The 20,165-nt window shown below is 32.5% G+C and overlaps 2 protein-coding genes and 1 long non-coding RNA gene across 4 annotated transcripts in view; 1 reads left to right on the top strand and 2 right to left on the bottom strand.

Moving 5' to 3' along the window:
* Nucleotides 1-9,165: 9,165 nt before the first annotated feature.
* LOC136978392 (uncharacterized protein C14orf119) lies at nucleotides 9,166-9,495 on the bottom strand. Its single transcript, XM_067274095.1, has one exon. The coding sequence runs from the start codon at nucleotides 9,493-9,495 to the stop codon at nucleotides 9,166-9,168; it is 330 nt and encodes a 109-aa protein (XP_067130196.1).
* A 140-nt stretch (nucleotides 9,496-9,635) lies between these two features.
* Nucleotides 9,636-15,498, bottom strand: LOC136978352 (uncharacterized). The gene is made up of 2 exons (XR_010881207.1): nucleotides 15,440-15,498; nucleotides 9,636-9,900 (listed from the first exon to the last, which is right to left on the bottom strand). It is a non-coding gene; the product is annotated as an uncharacterized lncRNA (long non-coding RNA).
* Nucleotides 15,499-17,327: 1,829 nt separating this feature from the next.
* Nucleotides 17,328-20,165, top strand: part of PNPase (polyribonucleotide nucleotidyltransferase 1) — a 40,342-nt gene continuing 37,504 nt past the window's right edge. For both annotated transcript variants that reach the window (XM_067274082.1, XM_067274075.1), the window contains exon 1: nucleotides 17,328-17,547. In XM_067274082.1, the coding sequence (XP_067130183.1) occupies nucleotides 17,360-17,547 (188 nt within the window). In that variant the 5' untranslated portion in view covers nucleotides 17,328-17,359. The remainder of the gene's footprint in view (nucleotides 17,548-20,165) is intronic.

Below are 20,165 nucleotides of genomic sequence, written 5' to 3'. Positions count from 1 at the left end.
AAAAATGAACAAGTGCTTAATTGATATGCTTAGTGAAATAATATTTCCATTAATTCAAATAAAACATTTTTAAAAAAAATTAATTTGTAAAAAAATTTTGTTTTGAGTGAATATTGTTTGCGTTTATTTTTCAAAAACTGGTTGTACGTGATGAAAACACACAAATATACCCAAAACTAGTAAAATGAACAAAATTTTTCTTTTACTAGCTTCCTGTATATTTGTGTTTCATTGAATATTGTTCTGATGCAAATTCTCTACTTATTAATTTCACAACTTCAGCATGATTTTAAATAATTAAACCCTTGCTGTGGTTATCCCCTTGATGGTCTTGGAATAAACCTCTTAATGTCCACAGAGTGGAAAGATCAAAAAAGAAAATTTAAATGTTTAATGCATTTTACTTATTATTAATATTGTGTTAGGTTATGTAAGATATACTCGGTTAACACCGGTGGCTGTGTACTATGCCAGATCAAAGTCAAGGCATAGTAACCAAAACAAAAGTTAAAGAAGTGTATCACTGTGTGTGTGTGTGTCTGTATTCAGAAATTTCCTCACAATATGACATGTATTCAATATTGCGGCTTTCTGTAGTGTGATGTATATATTTCTATTCAATTGTAATGTGCCCAGGCTTTTGTGTAGTGTGTGTGGTATCAACCTGTAGAGGAGAGAACGACAGGTACAATAAGCACCCTATCCATCCTCCACAGATGCCTTATTTCTTGGTTGAGTTCTGTGTACTTGCTGACTTTTTCAGTGCATGTGTTTTGTACATTTTGAGTGTTTGGAATGGATATGTCTATAATGTATGTGATTTTATTGTGTTTGTCAATGAGTGTGATGTCTGGTCATTTGTGGTAATCTTTGATTATGGCTCTGTCATAGTACATTTTGTGCGTGTTGTTTTCCAATACTGTCTGTGGAATGTATTTGTAGTATGGTTCATGGATGTCTACTAATTTGTGTTTGTTTGCAAGCTCTTGATGTATTATATTTGGTACTTGATTATGTCCATGTAAATAATGTCTGTGCCAAGAGCTTGCAACCAGAAGTGTATAGTTTCTGGCATGATGTGACATTTTCTGCATGTGTCATTTGTGAGTGTTGTATCTTTGAATATGTGTTTTCTGTAGTTTTTAGTATTTATGACCTGATCCTGTATGGCGATCATGAATCCTTCCGTCTCCCCAAAAAGGCATCCCCGAGCTAACCAGCTGTTTGGCGCAGGTTTGTCGACAAAATCCTGGGCCAGGTCGTAAGGATGCCTGCCACAGAGTGCCTTTGAGCCTACGATTGCTTAATGGCGTCTATGCTGTTTATATGTTGTGTCATGTCCATATGAGGAAAGTGTAAATTTAGTGGTGTGTTATTTGAATCTGCTAGAGTTACTGCTTTATGTAACTGTGATGTTTCTTGTTTTTTGTAAAAAATGTGTCTGAATTTGTTTATAGTGAAAGTTTACTATATCAATCAGGCCAGGTCCACCATCTTTATGTGATTAATTTTAATAACAAATTATAAAACATTAGGATGATTTAACAAAAATGGAACTGGGTCCTGGATGTCTCATCATTTCAACAGGAAAATATTAATCCCATTTCTGAACATTTTAAATCTTCGGACTTAAAAATATTATTTCTACTATTAATGTTCGAATGCTGTAATAATACAGTATATGTCAATATGATTATATGTTGAGTTGAACTTCAAATAAGCATGCCCTTACTTTGCTTGGTTCTGAATATTCCATTATCTGAAACTGGAAGTATGCTGATCGTGATGGCAGTTTTTTTTTACTCTGCCCTGTAAGCACTAAGAAGGTCTTATCAAACTCATTACGGATTTGGCTGATTCATAATGGATAGCCAGATGGTGAGGGATAGACCCCAACATATCCAGGACGGACAATCCCCAAAAAATTCTTAAATGTTTGGACTTGCCAGGAGTTGATCCCAGTTCTTCAGTATGGTAAGCTGACACCTTAACCAGGACTGTGGAGCCAGTAGACCAAATCCCTGACTAACTCATAGAATTTTAGAAAGTCTAACTCCAACTCTTACCTCTAAATAATAATTTAAAATATACTCTATGTTAATCCAGAATGGCATTTCATCACTACCAAATGAATCGGTCATCAGGTATTTCTATCAGAACTGAAAGTACTTATCTTTTATTCACATAGATTTTCATTATACTATTATCTTCATCTTCAACTACACATTGACATACAAAATGTTTTCCATCTGTGGTTATAATGAAGTATTTAAAAACACTAGATTAAACTAGAATCTTCTTAGCAATTTTATATGAGTCTTTTGAAATAAAAATTACAATTAGTTAACGCAATGTATTTAAATATAAATTTCTGAAAAGAAAATCATCAGTAATTATTCATGTGCAAAGAAAGATCATGAAGTGGGAGAATCATCATAAAATAAGATCTAGTATTATAGAAGGCTCCTATAATGCAAGATAGGAAGTTAATGCTCCAATTAAGAGCATAATATAAAGTATATAATAAAAACAGGAGTTAGAGTTGGAAAAATGGACCAACTGTAATTCCTCAACAACAAATTTTATTCCAACTACAATTTCACAGTCCTGAACTGCCTTGGTCATCTGGTCAGCTCTGACTTCATATTGCTCGGAATTTTTGTGAGGGTTCCCTTTTACTCATTGCAGATCAAGGTGCAAATCTCGAGATGATCTTCAACATATTCACACACACACACATGCAGCTTGAAATAATTTTGGCAAATAGGCTTCAATAAAAATTATATTTATTACTAGTAGTATCCACCACACATTGGTGGCTCAAAATGTATCTATTATAAATGTATAACACTTCCTCTGCGGGGGAAGTTCAAAAAATTCCTTCTTAGTGTACATTCTCTATTAAAACGCAAAAAACCGCATCTAAAATAGTATAAAAGAAGCAGAGTTCTTCATTGTAAGCCTTAATCCTCTCTCTCTCAACCACGGGGGAATTTTGAAAAATCCCTTCTTAGTGTACATTCTCTTGAAGTAACCTTTTAAAACACAATCAAAAATGCAAAAAACTGCATCTAAAATAGTATAATAGAAGCTCAGTTCTTCATGGCAAGCCTTAATCGTGTCCCTCTGCCCCGCAGGGGGGAATTTCGACATCTGCATTATATAAAAACATGTATGTATTCGAATGCAATGTTGTGTCAAAATTTCAAAGCAATCGGTGAAGAACTTTCAGAGATTAGCTATTAGGAACAAACAAACAAACATGTACATTTTTATTTATATAGATTTATATATATATATTATTAGCCACAATATATATATTGAAGCTTTGGCCACAATAAGACAACTCAACACGACTCTGGTATATCTCTTAAGAAGTGAAATATTGGCTGAAGTTCACCATCATCTGTATGACTCAGGATACATCAAGTACTGCCACAAATCACGCAACTGGAAATCAGGATCGAACAAATGATGTCAATGACTATAACTGCTTTTACTGTTTTGTTAAGGGCTCACTTCTTGAGTGCTACAGTGGCAGTACTGCTTGCATAAAAGCCAACACCTAGATGGATCGCTTTGAGTGTCTTAACTGATAAGAAGAGTCAAGGCCCTAATTGCTTACCTTTTGGAGGACACACTGATTTGGTATTCTGAAGAGGTGACTAAGACACCAGGCATTAGTTGGCAACAGACCCACCACTTATTCATTGCCTGCTATGGCACAGCTATTGTACAACCAGCAGGTTGTACAAATAGAGGCACATTGCAGCTGAACAACAGTGAATGACTGGGTTAAACACAGTTCAGAGCTATGCACAAGACAAGATGCGTCTTCTCAGAGCTGCAAAGATTCTGACAAAGTCAGCACTACCATTATTCACAGCCAGTAACACTTCCATCCTTCAGAATGATGCTATATGCTGCCGATCCAACAATGTTTGATGACTGGTTTTGGATAGCACTAATTATTGAGAACTCATGGAGTTCAGGTGGTGCCAGCATGATTCAAGGTCAGATACAAACCATGCTAATGTTAGCCATAATGGGTCTTACAGAAATAAAAGCAAATCACCAACACCACTATCTGCATGCTGACATTGTCAATGCCTTAATATCATGGCTTAGAAGGGAACCATGGAAGGGCCCATTTTGATCTATTTACAGAGTGCATGGTCCTCAGATGGATCTACATCATCAAAGATGAAGAGCATTGACTCAACAGATGGTCAATAAAGTATCAACATATGATTTAACAGTTCACTATATACTGGATGTCACTAACCAGGCAGAAAATGCCCTATCTCTTAACCCAGTCATGCAGTTAACTGCCTTCAGAGACTGTTCATTTGAACTGCCATGATATGGCATCTGACAGCTGACATTTAAAAAGGATGGTCAGACATACATTAAAATTCAAGGCAAGGACAAAATAGTTGTCCCACCATCACTCAGGGAACAGCTCCTGAAAGATTTTCCATGATGGAAATGGATACCCAAGAGAAATGTGTACCAAAAATCTGGTTTCTGCACAATATTGGTGGCCAAACTGGTTCCTATTCATTTGACAATATGTTCATCTGTATCAAATAACAAGCATGCAAAACTGACCAGCTCTTGCACAACTGCAGCCAATTGAAACACCAGAGAAGCCAAATGACATCTGAGCAATAGATACAAGTTGTATTGGAGATTCAGCTAAACCTACATCAGTAAAATTCATTCAGGTCATTGATCATCACAGCCAATACCTACGAGCAAGAGCTACAAAATGCAGCACAGCTGAAGCAGCAATTAGTGCAGCTCATTCCATTCTCAGCTGCCATTGCACAGGCAAGACTACTGAGGTAACTCATTTCAGATAACAGCATCAATTTTCAATCTAAGAAAGTCCAGACATTTGCAAAAAACAGCATCCACATCACCTATATCTCCTGCTACCACCCACCAGAAAATAGCTTTTGTAAAGAACAAATGGAACAATAAATCAGAACATCACCTTACAACTAATAGCTAACCTGAAAATGCATTGGTCTTCTGTGCTAGATTTGGTCGTTGCCACTTATACTGCTGCACTGGAAGCTCTTCAGTTTGGTAAAATCTACCAAGAAGCACAACACTGACTGAAGCCCAGTTACAAGCAGTACTCTAGAGATAACCAAGATTACAGAGAGACAGGATTTGATGCCAAACACAACTCATCCCTGTTCACACAAATGATACCGTCTTGGTGCAAGTTCCAGATAATCATACCAACTGTCACAAGTTTAGCCCAAACATGGATGAACCATTTACCATCTTAGGTAAGGTAGGACTCAAGACATAACTGGCTGAAATGCATTCTAGACAAAAGGTTCGAAATAAAGTTCCCTATACTTCCGAATTGACTATGCATTCATCACTACTTACGCTGTATTATGACAGATCCAGGACTGCAGAGAGTACCAGGAGCAGCATCCCAAGTCAGCTGGCCATGATTCAGTTTGAACGGGGGAGACGAACTGCCAGCCTGGTGGCACCCCAATTGTTCAGAGAGACATCTGGATTCCTAGATCTCTAATGTTTAAAAAAAAAAAAAACAAAGTTTTCTGCCTTCACCAACGATGATTGTCCTCAGCTTGTGGTAAATCACTATCTTCAATTTTGGATTTCTTGACCCTTATTGGTTTGATGCCAATTCAATATATAGTGTGGAAAAATATGACAAATTTCTGAGGTGATAAATCAGGAAACAAAATTAGGGTGGTTCAAAACAAACATTGTTAAGTTAATTATTGTACATTACAAGACCCACAATGGTGAAGCAGAGATACTCTTATTCGAAGATATTGGGAATATTTCTGATTTTAGCTGCAACCTCAACATATAGTCTACTTTACACCAGTTCAGGATGAAGAGTTGCTTAAATCTTTAATGTAACTCCACAGAAAAAAGTCCAGTAGCATCAGGTTACAGGCCCATCTCTTCTAAATGCCAAAAATAGCAGTAAATTGATCACATATTTGTCTTGAGAAATAAGGAGCAGTTCCATGTTGAAACCACATCAGTCTTCGGACATTTAAGAGAACTTTCTCCAGAAAATCTGGCAATACTTCTTCTAAGAATGATAAAGATGAAGAGGTAACAAGTATGGCCCAATGAGGTAATCATGTATGATACATAGCCTAACACAAAAGATTATCAGTAGCAGCAGAAGGATTTGTGACCTAAGTATGGTTTAAAACAAATTTTTTAAATCAATCAGTCATCCCTAGAAATTTGTCTGTTGAAATTTTCCACACTGTGCATGTGCTATTACCACAAGTTACCACACTACACTTAGATATCTGATTACTACAAATACCACCAGTTTGATGGTCCTCTCCTCTTTGTTCCCTCATCCAAGACTTTCATTTATTGTCTACAATTTATTTTTCAACAGCTTGTTTTCTTCAGTGTGTATTTTCTGCTCTTGAAAAGACTTGCTTGTAAAATGAGTGGCATCTTGGTAGTATTAACACTAAGGAAAGAAGTTAATATGTAGTGCCAAATTTTAAAGAAAAAAAGCCTGAACATCCCATTCTCATTTACATTAATGGAGGCATTGGCTATACTGAACATCTCTGCATTTACATACCAAAGGAAAATAATAATAAACCAAAAATTAAAATCAGAAATGATAGCCAGGAGTTAGGAAAGTTCCACGATTCACAGATAACTTACTAAAGAATAAGCACCTGTAGGTCTATAATTGTAAAATTTGGAGACAAAATGTGGAGTGGGGTCCTGCAAACAAGCTCAAGGCCCAACAGGCTGTAATTGTTCTGCCAAACAATGTTTTCTTGGTAACATTTCCTATAAATTAAAGTATTTCTGTTGGAGATTGTTTAGGCTTGGAAATGATGTATTTACTGTACAAATTCTATACAGAATATTCCTACTTCTAAAACTTTTATATCTATATAAAATATTTTAGAGAGATATTCCATTAATTAATTCTGCTGTGTTACATATTAATTATATGCATAAAAATACTCATTTACATAAGTATAGTTTGAATAATCTTTTTGGAATTAAGAAAAAATAAAAGTATAAAGGGACTGAGATGGGAGAGCCAGCCCTCTTGACTGGCACTTTGAAGTTTGTGATTGATGCTGATAGTTCAAGTTAGCAAAAATGGACTGTCATTAGCTTTCTTATCCAACTGTATTAAAGCAATTTTGCTGGGCAATATGCCCAATGTTTTATTTCTTTAATTCTATCAGGATAGTGTTTTTTTTCTTAACAGAACTTTGTCAGAATTCTATCTATTTGGGTAAGCTAAAAACAATTTTTAATAATGAAATTATGTATTTTTTTTTTGTTTAATGATTTATTGCCCAATTTCCCTTCAAAAATACAAAATTCTCTAAAAAATTTTTCTTCCTGATTAGAAAAATTCTCATTCTGAAAACCCCAACAAATAAGACCACATGCTCAATACAAAATTATTCCATACTAAAAAAGTACAGTGTATCATTGGTTGAAATTTAGTAAATTGTGCATGTGCAAACCCAAACATGTCATTAACTGGAAACATTTTTTATACTTCAGAAGTTGAGATTTGTGCCCTATTTCACGCTAGAATTATTACATCTTGGAGATGACAGTCTTGCATTTGACATTATTCCTCTAGAGATAAGTGACTACAGTTCTGAATTTGTTTTTGTTTTTTTTTAGAATTAAACATCAAAAGGAATCAAGCATTCAGATCTAAATAATAATACAGTAGAGCGTCGATAAGTGGAACCAATTGGGGACTGGGGTCCTTCCAGTTAATGATTTGTTCCAGTTTCCGACTTTGTACGAAAAAATACATTAACCTGTCCGATGTTCAAATTTTTCTCCGTTGTGTATCGCTTCCTGTTGAATTTTTCTCCGTTGCGTGTCGCTTCGTGTTGAATTTTCGTCGATTTTAAGCCTAACGAAAATTTTTATAATAATCATCAAGGCTATCGTATCGTTAAAAATTATTTCTGCATTTTGTACAAACAAAATAAATATATTAAAGAATATAAAAAACATGAAAATTATACTTTAGAAGTAAATTTAGTATCAAAAACATTCGATTCAGCACGACACAGTCCGACTGAAAATCGTTCCACTTTCCGGCCATTCCACTTATCGACGCTCTACTGTAATTATAATAGTAAAACTGAATTTGCTCAATTGAGGGTTGCGAATAGTTTAAGAAATCCCAAACTAGACAATAACTCACACTCTGAAAGGCTATGGTAAATCTAAATTAGAACAATTAACTTGGACATTATTCTCTTACAATACTTGATACTGATATTTTCTTACAATACCTATCAGTTTCACAATTTGATGTCATTTTCTTACAATATCTAATGTTTAACATTATGCAAAAATGATATCTTTCAAATTGAAATATTGGGATGTGAATATGCTTGCTTACAAAGTAATTGCAATTTAAATAAATTCCTAGTTTTATTCAATTGCTCCCATATCACCTATATCTTACTGATACATGTTAATAAGTGAAATCAGAATTTTAAAAAAGCAAATATGATTGTTTTTATTGATAAATTTTGATTTATGATGTAATTTTTATATGATAGTAACTTTTAAAATGAAAAGTTAAAAAAATAAAGTTTTAAGGCTAATTTGTTGTTTTATGGTGCTGTATGTATAAATCATGCAAACTTGTATACATAACACATTTATTCAGTTTACACTTTAAGAATACAAATAGAACACACTGAAAAAATGTTTCTTACATCCACTGTAGGAAATTTTTAGAAATATTACAAAAGCTGTGTAAATAATTGTGTTTTTAATATTAGAAAAATGGAATGCTTATACAAAACATTTGGCCATCAATTTGATTTCTGTAAACCAAATTCTGGCATAGCTGCTTTGATATGTCTTGACTACGGCCAAGAAAAACCCACATTATTATTTTGTGACAATGTAAATAACAATCATCATCATTACTTGTTTAATTAAAAAATAATTAAAGTTCAACTTGAATCCCACAAGTGCAATGTAAATTCTGTAACAAAATTTGTCTAGCTGCCTAAAAAAATTCCTTGTGAGCATCACAATTTGAAAGGAATGCATACAAGTGAGCAACTGGATTATCGTCATTAATTAAACTATATCGTATATTTTAAATTAAAAAACTTATTCCGAAGAATCGAGCGAATCGTAAAAGTTTTCGATAAACTTCTCGTCTAATATTTTCAGATGAGATAAAAAATCACTTTTTTCCTCGTCGCTCCAATTGACGATCCATTCGTTGAACAATTTCATTCGGCACTGGAAGATGCTGGGCGGCCTGTCGCTGACGTTCATGGAATCGACCGAATTGGCCAGGGAATTGGCCGTGGCGGGCGCATACGCTTCAATTAAAACCTTCAGAAAATCATCTTTCTGCATCTCACTGTATTCTTGAAACCATTGCAATAAATATGCAAGTTGATCAGATTTATTAAGTGGCCACTTGTTAGGCATTTTTGATTTCTCTTGACTAGATAAACAATTGGAATACAAGTAAAACTAAACCAAGTTCAGAGTTGCTTCGTTAATTTTTTTGTAAAATGTGTCGACAAAATAGTAATCTTGTTCTTGTAATTTTCGTAAAAAATTATTTCTTTCTCTGTCGGACCACTGGTCGAACCAGACAGAAAATAATTTTAATTGGCACCTGAAAATATTTGGACAATTTTCACGCACGGACAGATAATCTAAACATTCTGTGAGAAAAGACACGTTATTGGGTAGTGCCTTTTCTAAAAGAAGTGCTAAAAATTTATCTTTCTCTTCACTGTCCCAAGAGGAAAACCAATGCAAAACAGTTCGAGCTTCAGTTTCGGTTACAGTCAATGTCATAAGGCCCAAAACGGCTATCAATCAACTCTGAAAAAAATATTTTAAAAAATAATTGTTTATTCAAGTCCATTAAACATTAGTACATTTCTTTAAATTTAATATATTAATACAAATTATTACAATCTGTAAAAATATTTATATCCAAATACAGTAAACTCTGCTTTTACGAATTAACCGAATCTTAGAAATTCGTCGAGACGACTTTCGTAAATTGAGATTATATTAAGATTATAATTTGAAGCAACATAATGCCAAAAAGAGATTTAGTTATAAATAAGATTATTATTAATTTATAATTACAACTTAAACTAGAAAAGCTATAAATGTTGAAAAAAAATATATAAATCATTAATTAATATTTTAATTACAATTTAGTTATCCTTGAAAGTAAAATTATATTTCATTATTTATTACAGTAGGGTTGAAAACTGGTTCTCAATCTGGACTTAACCCAGTTTTGATTATTACTTTTGGAACCAGAAACCAATGGGCATATTCAAAATCTTGGCATCAATCTAGTAGTATGCTGCCAAAAGTAACAAGACTGCTGGTGTTTGAGAGAACACAAATGCTGACTGCCGGGACACCAGGAAAGAAAAACCAAGTGGCGAATGACGGTGTGTTCAGCATTATGTTAGATCTATTTTTGAACTTATTTAATGAAAGCAATCCTAAGATTACACCTTAACTAAAAAAAATCTAGCAATGAGTTGCATAACTTTCCTGGCTGTAGATTTTTTTATTTAAAAAAACCTTTATATTATTAAGCAAAAAATAAAATTGTGTGTAGCACCATCTGTTATCAGATTTTGTTATAAAAGGTTTTTAAATTTTTAATTACTATAAAATAGCAAAAACCTTAATTTTGAGGGTAGGGATGAGTTTTACGAAAAAGTGTAAATATTAATAATGAATAAAATCTTCGTTAAATCCTATCTCTCTCCAGATACATACCCCCTCTATCTCCCCACCTTTCAACCTTTTATTGCCAAAATTTAATAGCATCAATCCCCCTCATATGCAAGCTACCATGCCAAATTTTGTTTCTTAACTTTTACCCCATCCTGAGATATTAAGCAAAGTAGATGCCAACACACATCCACAGAATTTTTTCCTTTTCCGAATTCAGGTCTCAAAACATGGAATTTGCAAAAAAACTCGAAGGGTCAAATTTGACACGATTCGAATACTTTTCCTTGTTATATATACCTAACAGCCGGAAAAGTAAAATTATTTGATTTTGAACTTAAATATACTAGTCTATTAAATATTCTATTAATGTACTAACCTAATCTTAATTTATTCAGGGTGTAGTCATCAACAAATAATTACTTATTACGAGTCTTGTGGCTTCATCTTTGCTGGCAGAGACCACAAGTTACCCAAGATTTTGAATATGCCCAATTGTCAAACCCAATACTACCAAGATAAAGTTAAGCACAATTTTTATTTTTCTTAAGTTATTCCAAAAAGAAAAAAATTGCGAAATATAAATTGATTACTATTTATTTCCTTTGAAATAAAAAATATACAACAGATATTCAAAAAGTTTACAAAAACAAAATTTAATATTCAGTCTCATAAAAGTTCCAAGTTAATTGTGAATTTAAATCCATCCTTTTTCATATTTCAACTTCTAAATAAAATTATTTTTCTATTAAAAAAGAGTGATGTTGCCTATTTAATTAATTACGCGGAGAGAAAATAGTTATTTCCTTCCGTTATCAGAACCGATTTTATCTGGGTTTCGGGTTGCGATTCTGTTCCGAAACCAGTTTTATAGTTTTCGGTTTTTTTTACAACCCTAGATTACAGCTAGTTGAATTTCTTTTCATTACCAAATATTGCTTTATAAAATTTTTACAAATGGAAAAAATTCCTGCTATTGGAAGTCAATATAATAAAAATATAGCACATCGTCGGCAATAAATTCATTGCTCATCAATAATAATCAATTTAATAAAAAAAATTCTATACAGTCTTATTTTCTGAACTGGAAAAAAAATTTAATTATTAGTAAAAATTAACAAAAAGTTGTATGTAAAAATATTCAAATAGATTTTGAAATTTTTAAATGATTATTGTTGGTGGTCTAAAAATGAATGATGATAAATTAAATTTTACTTGCTACCAGTTTGTTATTTTCTTCATTATAAGAATAATTTAATGAAAAATCATCACAGGAAAGCAAATTGAACAAAACGAAATATTTTTCTATTGTTAAAAATACTTAATATATTTATTCACAGATGGATGAATAAAATAATTGTTAAAGTTCAATGGAATATTAAAACATGGTACAATGGTTTTTTTAATGTGTTAAACATCACTTTTGAATTTCTAAATAAAAAATTCATTAATAAAATTTCTAGAGTAAATTTTTATGTAGGCTAGTTTTTAAACATGTTCTATTTATTAATTTTAATAAACTTAAAATGTAATAATTTAATATTTTCCAAAACATTATGTTCGACATAGCACAAATTAAATTAAAAATCATAAGTAAATTTGAATCATCAGATATCATTTTTAATTTATATTAAGGGGAAAAAGTGTACATTAAACAATGAAGACATTCACAAACACCAAGACCGGTTAAAATCCCAACGGACTACTCATAGGAACATTTTCGTCCATTTAAAATAGTTTATACGAGTAGTCTGTTGGGATTTTAACTGGTCTTGGTGTTTGTGAATGTTTTTATTACATTTAACTAGTTAGTGTGGTAGTGGATCTTATTAAACAATGATTGGTAAGTGTAGCAATCTTAAATATTTTTCCAAAATTAAATCACCAAATTAAAACAACAAAATGCTACTGCATCATATTCTGCACTCCTCTAATTACAGGAAAATTATTCCTGGTTTCATCCTCTTACATAACATCATATCAAATTCTATGACTAAATATCCTGTATATTGAGTATTTAAAGTTTTATAAAAAATTTTGTAATTTAAAATATTAACAGAATATATTTAGTATTGATATGTATAGTATGTATTTTATATATATATATATTATATCAATAATGACTGCATACTAGTCACCATACTTCTGATATACCACCCTTTAAACCAAACAAGTTTGACAACTACATACATGTCGGTGGACTTGTTTAGAATCCAGAAACAAAATGTTAACTACATATATACTATTGTCTTTTATAAATATACTTTTAATTGTTCAACCCAAATTCTTTAATTTTTTTTAGTTAAAAAAATTTACAAAATATTAAAACTATTAATTATTTGAAGGACAAAATACTCTGTATTTATATAAAAGTACTTAGTAATCAATTTTCAAACTAAAAATTCCAAACATTTGAAATATACAAATCAATTTTAAAGAAAGTTATACTAATGAAGTTCCTTTATGAAATCAAAAATCAACTAATTTATGTTTAAATTCAGCAATTCATCATCTAATAATTGTCAGAGGCCATTTAAGGAGAAAGTTATTTTAAAATTGAACAACACGCCAATAAACAGAATCATTTTATTCTTCAGCTAAAAAAATTATGAAAGTAAGATTTTTTGAATAAATTATCTATGTATAACTTCTGTTTTAAAGTATACAAGGAAAGGGATGATGATTAAGTATTAATAAAAGAAAAATATTTTTAATTAATAAACTATATTAATATAAAAACTTCAATACCTATGAAAACATATATTAAATACAATCATCATATTCTTGAAAGCACAAGAAAACTCCATAATTGTAAAAATGATTTGGTAACAAATTCAAGATAAACTTAGTGTTTTATTACAAAAAAATTAAAGCAATTATTTTGAAACTGTGGCTATTGTAGTAATTATTATTGCATTTTTCTTCTACAACATCAAATTCATTAGTACATAAGAATTTTAACACATTTCCAGAACGAACAAAGTAATCAATATCAAATGATTTTCTTGTTTAAACAAACTTTCATGAAGTAATTTAATGACCAAGCTGCAATATTACAAAAGTGTACTTACAATTTTAGAACTCAAATTCTATGCTACCATTTAATTTGCTCTTTACTCCAGAAATATTTACAAAAATTACAATGAAATATTTTAATTATAATTTAATGTGCTAATAAAATTAAACTACCATAATAAAAAAAAAGCTTGAAATACATTTCTTGAACAACCACCTTTAAAAAGATCAAACTTTTCTCAAACAGAATTAAAAAATATGCACGTTCTTTGAAGTTTTACCTTTCTAACCGGATCGATTAAAGTAAATCTCGGACCACAACCACTTTCAACTGATCACTTTGGGGATTCCCTATTGTCTTGTAAGAAACTAACGGATACCTGTGCAGTCAGGTAGGCAACCAATTCCGTTCTTAAAATTTTTCAATCCTCTATAAAAGACCAGAATCTCTTTGGTACAGAAAATGGTCTTAGGAAAGTTCACAGTCATTTTGGGGGCCTATATCTTGCAAAGGGTCACCCGTACAGCCATGGTTCATTAGACTTTTTTTTTGTTCCTATCAGTATGCTCTACAGTTCTGTTAAAGTCCCAACTGCGTCATTCGGATCTAGAATTGTGCCATTTCAACTTCAGTAAATTTCTAATGAAATATTTATAAAAATATTTTAGTGCTAAATGTATAATTTCATATTAAATTTTATCATAAAACCTTATTTACAATCAATAAGCTTTCCAATACGCAATAAGCTTATTTCGTAAATAAGCATTTGCTATTTACGAAATAACTCAGACATTTTCCAAATAAATATAGTTATTTAGGAAACCGACTTTCAACATTTTCGAACGGTTTTTCGAGGAAGTCGAAGACGTTCAGTCGCAAGTTCTCAAATATGTAGGTTAACAAGTACGAACACGATCGGGACTCTTTCGGAGACTCCGACTGCACGTCTGCAGAAGCAAAAACAGTCAAAGTAACTGATGGTCCACCCCACCCTTTGCAGAACGATACCCTAAAATGGGCCCGAGATTACAAAAACCCTGAAAAGTGGGATAAAAGCTTTTCTTCACAAATTTACGAATAAATTGTCAAACTAGTCGAAGTTTTTGTTTTCTGAAAATGTAGAGAAAGTATACGAGAGCAATAATTCTTTTCTGTTTACTCTATTATTAACTAATTTAGAATCTCTCATAGGAAAGCTAAGTCATGTTACGAATATCGAGAAAAACAATCTGGCTTTTACGAACTTAAAATATTTAATAAGTGAAACGATGTTTGACCATAAGCAGTGTTAATGAACCAGTTAAAAGGAATGGGGTCAGGGAAACAATACGTTAATGACGATATTCTATCATTAGATGATTATCATTCACTTCCTTATTACGAAAGCTTAAGAATGGAAGTAACTTTCCTGTCAAGCGGCAATTACTTCCTTTAAATAACAATATAATAATATATTCAAGATATTTAAGTATTTAGAAATATAACAGTCAAAATTATATTGTTAAATTTTATATTATAATCGGCCATCTGCTAAAGTAAAAGAATTAAGGTTAGCTCGACTTTACGCGATATTTCCATTTTATCTTTGAAAATTTTACATTTTTTCAGTCTTTTAGAAATATAAAAAGTTAATTTCGTTACCAAGAATAATATAAATCTAGTCTGCTCTCGACCGCCTCCTGCCTCGCTGCGAAATTGCCTTACACTTTCTACTGCGCAGTCGTCTTTTGGCCCTCTAACTACAGCGTTAACTTAAAATTGGAAGATGTTATATCAATAAAAATTTAATTAATATTTCTTTTATTGATACCTTTGTTATTTTTTACTTTTAAGCGTAGGGAAATAATAATCGAATATAGATTTTTATTTTCTTTCGTTATCCGTTTTGTGGGAAATATGATGGCTTTCTCCCTCTTACCAATTGTGGTTTTAGCTAGACTCACAATGGCGGCGGGCCGATGGTGAGAACGGGTCCGATAAATCCGGGACAGAGAGCGCGCGCGAAAAATTCCTGAGAGTTCGTGACTCGAACTCGAACCCGGGTCTCTAGAACACATTTATCGCTTCGACTATATCCGGTCGTCGTTAATTTACAAAAATGAAAAAACGATAAAAATATTTTACTAAAACTGCTATGAATAGAATGTCGTTAACTATAATAACATTAAGAATTGAATTGATGAGAAAAGGCAACATAATACATGGGCAACTTGCCAAGGGGTGTGCCTTCCGAGGACTTTTCTATGGGAAATTAGCCTCTATTTAGGTGTTAGACACATGAAGAAAACTCGCGCGACCGGCCCGTCGGAGAGGCTGGAACCCGCAACCAACTATCAATGGTTAATATACCAATATACTAAATATATATTGGTTTTAGCTACTTGGCCAAGGATGAACCCTGTAATGTTAAGATAGAAGACAAAAATAAAATTATTTTAAAAATATGATTTCATGACAATATTTTCAGGGAAAGATACTGGAAGCGGAGATGACGACGTATTAGCATTTTCTAGCGTGTTCCGAAGCCAATAAAAATTGATTTATTATCTTTTGAATTCAAAATTTCTATATAAAAGTCGTATCTAGCTGTAATGAAATAAGAAGTAAGTTTTTCTTCGACGTGGGGATATATGGTAAATATGCAAAGTAAAATACTAAACAGGGCAATCTATTAATTGTGTATACAGTTTTGAGCTACGATGGTGTATTTTTAGAAAACCCTGCCATCTTTACTTACGTGTACATTGCTCCACCCGATACAGACGGCCTTATGGAAAAGTGATTAAAATGCTCTGGGGACCCGAAATCTAGTCCGAACGAGTCAAAAAAAAAAAAAAAAAAAACTCGGACCACTTCAGAAAAATTCCTCGGAGAAAACTTCGGGGAATTTTTCTGGAATGGTCCGTCTGGACATATCCTGCTGTTCTATTATGGGCCTGGTTGACTTTGTAATAGTCTGGTTAATATAGGTCTTATTAGTGTCCACAGAGTGGAGTGGCAAAAAGTCTGAGATTCGTCTTTTTCAATTAGACAGAATGCTTTTATTTGAGTTACGTTTAAACGGAGGAAAATACATTAGTTAAAATTATATGTAACATATCATAAAATGAAAATAGCATATAAGTAGCCTTTACAAAATAATTTCGCACATCCTTTTTGTAATAATACGACTGAGGTTATAATCAAATACAGAGCTTATGTAAGAAATTTTAGTACAACGAAAAATGGAATATCTCGTTACACCGAACTCGACATGATGTATTCTGTGTATTCTAGTCAAAGCGAGTTTTATAACCGCTCGCTCGTCCGTCCGTCTGCACGAATTGGTCAGTGTTTACCAAAGTATCTATATATAAGAAAGAAAATCATACATACATCTACATTTACAAATATGATGTTAAGCATTTTTTAAACACGTAATTATTGAAATATGAATAAATATTGAAATATTGAAAAAAATAATTACATTATTATTTTTTTTTCAATATGGAATAATTTTATTATAAGCTGGCAACTTTAAAAAAACCATTTGGCAACAACACGTGGATACGCGGTGGTAAAATGGCAGTTCCTTCTTGTTGTTTGTCTTATTTCAGAACTCCGATTTTACAGAATAAACGGGTGAATATTACGCACATGTGTTCCAGAAAATGTAATTTCTTTCTGTTTAAGCATTTTAGACGATTTAAAAGCGATGTGCCGTTCACAAAAATTTCTCCGGGTGAAGTCAACGTAGAATTTAGTTCGGGGTACGATTATATGTATTTATGTAATTATTTAAATATGTACTTTACTTCGATTGATGTGAAATTTAGAGCATTGAGCTCTACATATACAAATATCGTTAGAATAAGTAAACGGGAATTTTAAATTACGTTATAACGATTTTAAACATTGTAAGTAAAGGGCACCGAATATATTGTTTAGAATTTTTGGTTAATGTTACCTTTGGTGCCAAGATGGTGGCTCGTCTCTGATTCCAGCAAGGAAACAGTGGGATGCACGTTCTAACCTAACCTAACCTATTCTAATAATATGGTTGCTAATAATTATGGTAATTTATTAGAATAGGTTAGGTTAGGTTAGAAAGTGCGTCCCACTGTTTTCTTGCTGGAATCAGAGACGAACCGCCATCTTGGCACCAAACCGAATTTTTTCTGATCACTAAGGGGGATATTTACGCAACTAAAATTAAGATGTTAAGTGATTTTGTCAAGTAAATTGTTTTTCGTTCGACGGAACCGTTACTAGACCAACCTATTTCCTATGTGAAAAAGAACTCCCAACGAATGAGAAAAATGGTGAGATGTGAACTCTGAACTAGGAATTTGCCGTCGCTCCTGGAGTTGTAGGTGGACCTTCCCTCTGTGGGTGTACGGTCCTTGGCTCTGACGGGGTCCCAATGCCTTGTCTGGAGGTATACCTAAAAAAAGTGTCGTTTGCAGAAAAACAAATAGTGTATTCTTGTATGCTTTTATTTTTGGTTAAGCTTGTGATTATGTAATATTTTTGCTTTCCAGAGCACCGATTATTTTACCGATTGGGCATCTTGGGAGTGTTGTCCGATTTCAGTGGACAGATGGCCAAGGAGAATTAAGTGCCGATTTTGATGGGAAGGATTTAGACCTGTGTTGAATTGGAAATTTTGCTTGGAAGTGTGGTCTGGATGTGCCTTATTACACTCTTTTATCTTCACTTACGTTTGAATGGTTTTGTGATTTTATAGGATGGTGGTGTCTGAACTGTTTTGGTGGTGGGCCAAATTGTGTGTAAGATGGGTAGATGGGCCACAAATGTGTATATTCTGTATTTAAAAATGTAGACCTATTTCTATTATTTGTGTGATGTGTTGACAGGATGGTCGAGAAGGGGAGCCGAGGTTTCTCCTCGGGCCCCGGAGAAAATTTACGGGCCTATCTTTATAAATTAATGCTATTTTTACTAACAAAAATAATACAACTTTTAAGACTGCTTTTTATTAATAAAGAAACATTCTATATATTTTATTTGTTCAAGAAAAAAGGGGGCAAAAGAGGCCCGCTCTATCTTAGGTCCGATATAAGCTCTCAATGGCCTTGTGTGTTGGATATGTTTGTGTGCCGGGGGTCGTAGTTTGGCATCACCAATATGAGCCGCAACATCGACAAATTGACTGGAATTGCAGAAAAAAGAAATAATTTGTATGCAAAAGCAATAACATGGACAGGAACAGATTTTTCAGACTGTCTGCCTAAAAAATGGATTGTTGGCAGCTCTGTATTGTAATGAAATAAAACATAAGGAATTTCAAAAACTGAAATATTGTAACATAAGTCAAAACAAGGAAATAATGCTATGTTGAGAGGAGTGTAATACACAATATGTGATGTGATATGCTCATTTTCTTTTACCTTCAATGGGCAATACTTTGTCCCATTGTATTTTGGTCATTTATTCTACTAATTGTTTAGTTAATATTCTGAAAAATATACTTATTGTTAAATATGTTGAGCTTAAGCATATATTTTATGGTGGTGCAATTTGAACATGATTTCTCAAAAAAAATGTTTGTTTTATGTGTGGTGGGGGCCTACTTTGTAAAGATGTAAGTAATTTTTTCAACTTATTTCTCCCATTCAGCAATATTATAGGTTTTTTTCCTCCCCTTTTCTGGATTTGTTGTTTCTTATTGATAGTTCATGTGAATCATTGTAGATGTTTCAGTGCATTTACTAATATTGTTGGTTTGTTTAGTGTACTGATACTTAGTGTAATTAATATTTTGGCAATACAGCAGTGAATTTGGTCACAAAATGCCCTTGTTGTTAGTTTATGCTACAAAAATACCTTTGTAGTGCAAGAGTTAATCAGGGGCAGATTCATGAAGGGCTACAGGGGCATAAGCCTGTCCCATTGACACAAAGAAAATTAAAATTTACAGTAGAACTTCTCAAACTCAAGCATCTGTAATTCAAATATTTCTTTAGCTTGAAAATGAAGCACTTGGTAGGTTGCAACGGAATAGCATAGGGATTTAACGTCTCTAAATTGAATTTTTTACTCAAATTTTCCCCAAATTGAAATTTTTGTGGCATCCAATGCTGATTTATGTTACTTTCAACTTCCCTGACTTGAATTTTGGTGTTTATTCTATCCAAAATGATGCTAATTATTGGATTTCTATGAAATTTTTAGTCAGTTAGTTGTATCTACTCTCCAAGATATTTTTAGACAATGTTCCAATCCATGTACATTTTATTTAATGCACATATTGTATTTTACATAATAGTTTATTTTTAATAAGAAGCTAAAATTAGCAATTTTTGCTGGATGTAATCAGTCACTTTTATAACCACTTAAAAAGGGGTTTTTGGACAAATAAACCGAA

Source organism: Centruroides vittatus, unplaced genomic scaffold, assembly GCF_030686945.1.
Source record: "Centruroides vittatus isolate TY-2023 unplaced genomic scaffold, ASM3068694v2 contig_1146, whole genome shotgun sequence".
NCBI classification, from domain to species: Eukaryota; Metazoa; Arthropoda; class Arachnida; order Scorpiones; family Buthidae; genus Centruroides; species Centruroides vittatus.
This window is presented reverse-complemented; position numbering and strand designations above follow the sequence as displayed.